Source organism: Salvelinus namaycush, chromosome 23 (assembly GCF_016432855.1).
Source record: "Salvelinus namaycush isolate Seneca chromosome 23, SaNama_1.0, whole genome shotgun sequence".
NCBI classification, from domain to species: Eukaryota; Metazoa; Chordata; class Actinopteri; order Salmoniformes; family Salmonidae; genus Salvelinus; species Salvelinus namaycush.
The window spans coordinates 14616090-14621639 of record NC_052329.1 but is presented as its reverse complement, the minus strand read 5'-3'; the positions used below and the strand labels follow the sequence as shown (position 1 = coordinate 14621639).

The 5550-nt window shown below is 45.0% G+C and overlaps 1 protein-coding gene across 1 annotated transcript; it reads left to right on the top strand.

Annotated features, from left to right (window-relative positions):
• Positions 1 to 163: 163 nt before the first annotated feature.
• LOC120018487 (E3 ubiquitin-protein ligase RNF186-like) lies at positions 164 to 1089 on the top strand (the record flags this gene model as incomplete). Its single annotated transcript, XM_038961719.1, has 1 exon — positions 164 to 1089. A coding segment is annotated over one exon (756 nt), but the record flags the coding sequence as incomplete, so codon positions are not given.
• Positions 1090 to 5550: the final 4461 nt, after the last annotated feature.

Sequence of the window (5550 nt, the reverse complement as noted above, 5' to 3'; positions counted from 1 at the left end):
TTTTTGACGTCGTGGGGATTTTACAAATATATCAACAATTTCAACGTCGGCTATACAATTCATCAGAGAGATGATGGCGTTTTTATGAACGGGGATAGACGAACACCGTCATCAGCATCTCTGCCTGTCGGCTCCTTTGTGTTCGTAGAGAATGTGATCGGCGAAAGATGACATGGCAGAGGTAGATTCAGCATCCAGTGGAGCAGAACACCCGAGCGGCCTGGAGACAGCATTCCCGTACGAGGAGTATGAATGCAAAATATGTTACAATTATTTCGACCTTGACCGTCGCGCGCCAAAGATTTTAGAATGCTTGCACACATTTTGCGAGGAGTGCCTGAACACTCTCCATCTCCGCGAGGAGCGTCCATGGCGCATCAGCTGCCCTATATGTCGCCACAGGACACCCGTACCGGACTATCGGATACAAAACCTACCCAATAATACCAAGGTAACGGAGGATTTCCCCTTGTACATTGACTCTGACCCTCTGCCTCAGGATGCTTTGCCCCTCTACCCTCCCCGGTTGCACCCCGCACTCGTCGCCCTCAGGCGCGAGGAGGCATCGGGGGCGTCCACGAGCCAAGCTACCCCCTCCACTACCTTGTCCACGGCCACTACCCTCTCCCAGGACTCGGTGCACTATGGAAGCTGTCAGAGCTGCAAGCGGGTTGCCCTGACTACGGGCTGTGTGTGCGTGATCTTCTCCTTTCTGTCCATGCTGGTTCTGCTCTTCATGGGCCTGATCTTCGTGCACAGTCACAGCAGCCCACCCTCGCCCGCGGGACCCATCTGCCTGTCGGTGGCCAGCATCCTAGCCATGTTCTCGGTGGTCGTCACGTGGCTGATCTGCTGGTTAAAATATAGACCCGATCACGAGACAGGCCGCTCATCTGGAACGAATAGGCGGAACGCCTGATGATGAAGATGATCATGATGATAATGTGATGTGTGTGATTTATGTATATACTGCTGTATACTAGCATAATGTCCCTCCCTTCCTTTACTTTTTTAGAAATATATATTGTTCAGAATGGCCTTTTAAAAGTAGGATATAGCAAACACCATATAAAGGCCTTCACCTGCTCATTGAGTAGTAAGCCTACAGTAGCCTACCATTTGATAAATTCATACATGCACTTGTATGCCTACCTATGGTAGGCTCATATGATGATGGGTAACCTTGCCTGAGACCTAGATTAACTGCCTGTTGCTCCCAGACTAGACTAGTTGAATGCACAGAGTTGAGGACCAGGGTTTGATACCAGCTTCCTGAAAATTATACACTACCCACTATGCCTCTCACTGTATCAAAACCTGTCCTTGAGAAGTCACTAATATACACTACATTATAAAAAATAAAAAATTGACACCTGCCCGTCGAACATCTCATTCCAAAATCATGGGCATTAATATGGAGTTGGTCCGCCTTTACTGCTTTAACAGCCTCCACTCTTCTGGGAAGGCTTTCCGCTAGATGTTGGAACATTGCTGCGGGCACTTGCTTCCATTCAGCCACAAGAGCATTAGTGAGGTTGGAACTGATGTTGGGCGATTAGGCCTGGCTCGCAGTCGGCGTTCCAATTCACCCCAAAGGTGTTTGATGGGGTTGAGGTCAGGGCTCTGTGCAGGCCAGTCAAGTTTTTCCACACCAATTTCTCTATGGACCTCACTTTGTGCACAGGGGCATTGTCATGCTGAAACAGGAAAGGGCCTTCCACAAACTGCTGCCACAACGTTGGAAACACAGAATCGTGTAGAATGTCATTGCATGCTATAGCGTTAAGATTTCCCTTCACTGGAACTAAGGGGCCTAGCCCGAACCATGAAAAACAGCCCCAGACCATTATTCCTCCTCCACCAAACTTTACAGTTGGCACTATGCATTGGGACAGGTAGCATTCTCCTGGCATCCGCCAAACCCAGATTCGTCTGTCGGACTGCCAAATGGTGAAGCGTGATTCATCACTCCAGGGAACGCGTTTCCACTGCTCCAGAGTTCAATGGTGGTGGGTTTTACACCACTCCAGCCAACGCTTGGCATTGCTCATCGTGATCTTAGGCTTGTGTGCGGCTGCCCGGCCATGGTAACCCATTTCATGAAGCTCCCGACAAACAGTTATTGTGCTGACTTTGCTTCCAGAGGCAGTTTGGAACTCGGTTGTGAGTGTTGCAACCAAGGACAGACGATTTTTACATGCTAAGCGCTTCAGCACTCACCGGTCCCGTTCTGTGAGCTTGTGTGTCCTACTGGATGAGCCGTTGTTGTTTCTAGACGTTTCTACGTCACAATAACAGCACTTACTGTTGACCGGGGCAGCTCTAGCAGGGTAGAAATTTGACTAACTGACTTGTTGGAAAGGTGACGGTGCCACGTTAAAAGTCACTGAGCTGTTCAGTAAGGCCATTCTACTGCCAATGTTTGTCTATGGAGATTGCATGGCTCTGTGCTCGATTTTATACTCCTGTCAGCAACGGGTGTGGCTGAAATATCCAAATCCACTAATTTGTCCACATGCTTTTGTATACATAGTGTATGTAATTGAGAAGTCACTAACGTAAGATATGTCAATAGTACAGTATCTGCTATACAGCGATTTGACGGTGATGTGAAGATAGGGAGAGGTGTCATTACCGGTATTTAAATTGACATGGTGTTTAGGTTACCAAGAGTAGGTCTAGAGAACAGGTGCCTGCTACATTCCTATTTCAAAAGTGCACCGGTTGTAGGCCTACTGTACACTTGTGTACATTTCTCTGGCCTTTCTGCTGCCTGTGTCATCGGATCATTATCATCTGCCTGTCAACTGATCATCCCCACCAGTTTGACAGACAGGGAAGGTGAAAGTAAGGTTCCTTTCCACCATATTGCTTTCAGTCTTGTTATCAATCACTTCAGATCATTGATGAGCTTCTTGAAGAAGGGAGGAGGCATTTCCTCAGTTTTCTAATGAGGTATTGAAATTCATAACATATTGCACAAATTGGATTTGTAACATATCACATGAATTGCAAAATTTGTAACATATTATACAAAATGGATGAGGTAGTACACAGTTGGATGACGTAGTAGGCTACACAAAAAACAGCGAACCGTTTTGGCTAGTGAGCACCACCTTCAAAACTACTGGCTGAAAATATAGTAAAACTCTGGACTGCATCTTTAATTGCCATGTGCTTGACAGGCTTCCATAGCAAACGGATTCCTCTAGTCTGTTGCCTGTATGGTCGGTGATCATCAGGGGGCATATCGAGAGAGTTGCCGTGAGGATGGCACAGTTTTTGCAATACCTATGGAACTGAGAGACTAAAATGAGATGGATTGGATTTGTCAATATTAGTCAGTAAGCCAGGGGTATTGAAATCAGGGCCTTGGAAGTCTACCGTGCTGCACTGGTTCCGCTATAACCAGGGACTGACTGATTCAGACCAGCACATCATGATGAGTGGACTCTCTGTCCAATCAATGATATAAATCAATCACTTAACTACCATAGAAGGATAAATAATCCCAACAGTATTACTTAAAACCACAAGGCTTAGATTTATACAGCCTTGAAGCTATTTAATTTTGTATTTACTTTATACTGTATGTGCTCTGTGTGGAACAGACTGTTGTTTCCTGCCTCTTGGGTCCTCATCTTACAGACACGTCTTTTAGGATTCACATAAAAATATGCACATTTGAGAAGGCTGGGATATACAGAGAGTTATATACAAGCACTTACTGCCCTAACACATTTACTTTAACATTGCCTCACAATCAAATATGATTATGGACCTGGCCTCTAAAGATGGCCATGCCTGCTTGAATCAACCTGTCACTCCCCTGTCACTCCTCTGTCACTCCCCTGTCAGACTGTCAGTATAACCGTTAGAAGAAGCACTTTCACCCTCTTATTTGACACAAGTAATATATATATATATACTGTATTTTGTCTATTATTGTATTCATTAATGATGAATAAAAAGGTGATGTTTTTGAGTTTGTTCATTGTTGTTAAGGTACTAAAATGTATTTCCACAGATAAATGTTACGTATGTACTGTTTAACACAGTTCAGTAATAAAGAAAACATTACAATGTTTATGTGCAATGATTCTTTCTCTTAAAACTTTGAAATTAGATATATTGATGATGGGCATGTCAGTAGACAATACTTAAAGGGATACTTTGGGATTTAAAAAAATGGTATCCACATGTTCATCTCTCTGGGGAATTAGATAAAAGGCCTCATTGCCAAAATCCCGAACTATCCCTTTAAGAACTGCCAGTTAATTGTTGACGTTTGAATTATCATGGATGCAACAAGCCATAGAATAGTCCTTGGCAGAAGAGAGCAGTAACTCACTGCCCACAGACGCCTAGTCTCGGAAATCCCAGACCTAGGGCAACAGCACGCTGGAACATTGGTTACATTGTCGGAGGCAACCCGTCTGTCTAGACTAACAGACACCCTCTGGTGATAGATACAACATAGACTTCTAGACTAGAAAAAATGGTTCCAAAAGGGTTTTTCGGATGGGCTCATAGGAGAACCCTTTTTGCTTCCATTTAGAACCATATTGGGTTCCAGTCATTGGTTTCATGTAGAACCCTCTTTGGAAATGGTTCTACATGGAACCCAAAAGGGTTCTTCAAAGGATTCTCCTATGGGGACAGCCGAATAAATCTTGTAGGTTATAGATAGCACCTTTTTTTAAGAGTGTAGATCATTTGCTGTAACAAAATGCATACGGTCATTTTGACACTACTGTTTTTGACACTACTGTTTTCTTGAGTTTAATTGTCTGCAGAGTAAATTAACACTAACAAAAATCCTCTCTTCACCCCTCTCCGGGCCCAGGTGTATACTCTAAGGCCATCTGTATGTGAACAATGCATAAGGACTTCAATCAATCAATCAATCAAATGTATTTATAGAGCCCTTTTTACATCAGCCGACTTGCCATATCTGTGTTCCTGTTGAAACAGAAACTTCCTTTGCGGTTGGAAAAAGGTAATGATTAGGGTTATCAGGGTCAACCCCCTCTCTGCCCAGGATGAGAAGAATACAGCTGCAGGTTCACGGTCATTACACATTATGTCATATCTTCCACCAACAGGCAATCCACATGGCTTGTAACAACCGTGGTTTGAGTAACCTTCTATTCTGCTTCCAGTATACTTCCCTAATGCAGAGTAAACTGTGGCTTGGGTTGGATGGCAGGTAGACAGATGAGAGAGGCCTTTCCACATTAGCAAGTCAGGTATTGGGTTGCTTTGTTTCTGAGGCTAAGCCCAGCACCGGCCATGCAACATACCTGCACCATTCTATGACCCCATGTCCCCCCAAGGAGAGAAAGAGAGAGAGTGGGTGGGTTTGGGTGCACTGCTGGGAGACTCACCTTAGGGCAGGTCTCGTAGACCGAGGAGCCATGGTGAGCTCTGGCTGGGGAAGGGGAGGAAGGGATAGGTTCACCTGGAGGGCACCTCTACCACCACCTCCTGGTTAAGGAGAGAGAGACCTGGAGGATCAGGGGAAGAGAGGGAGTTAGCTGAGCTTTATCC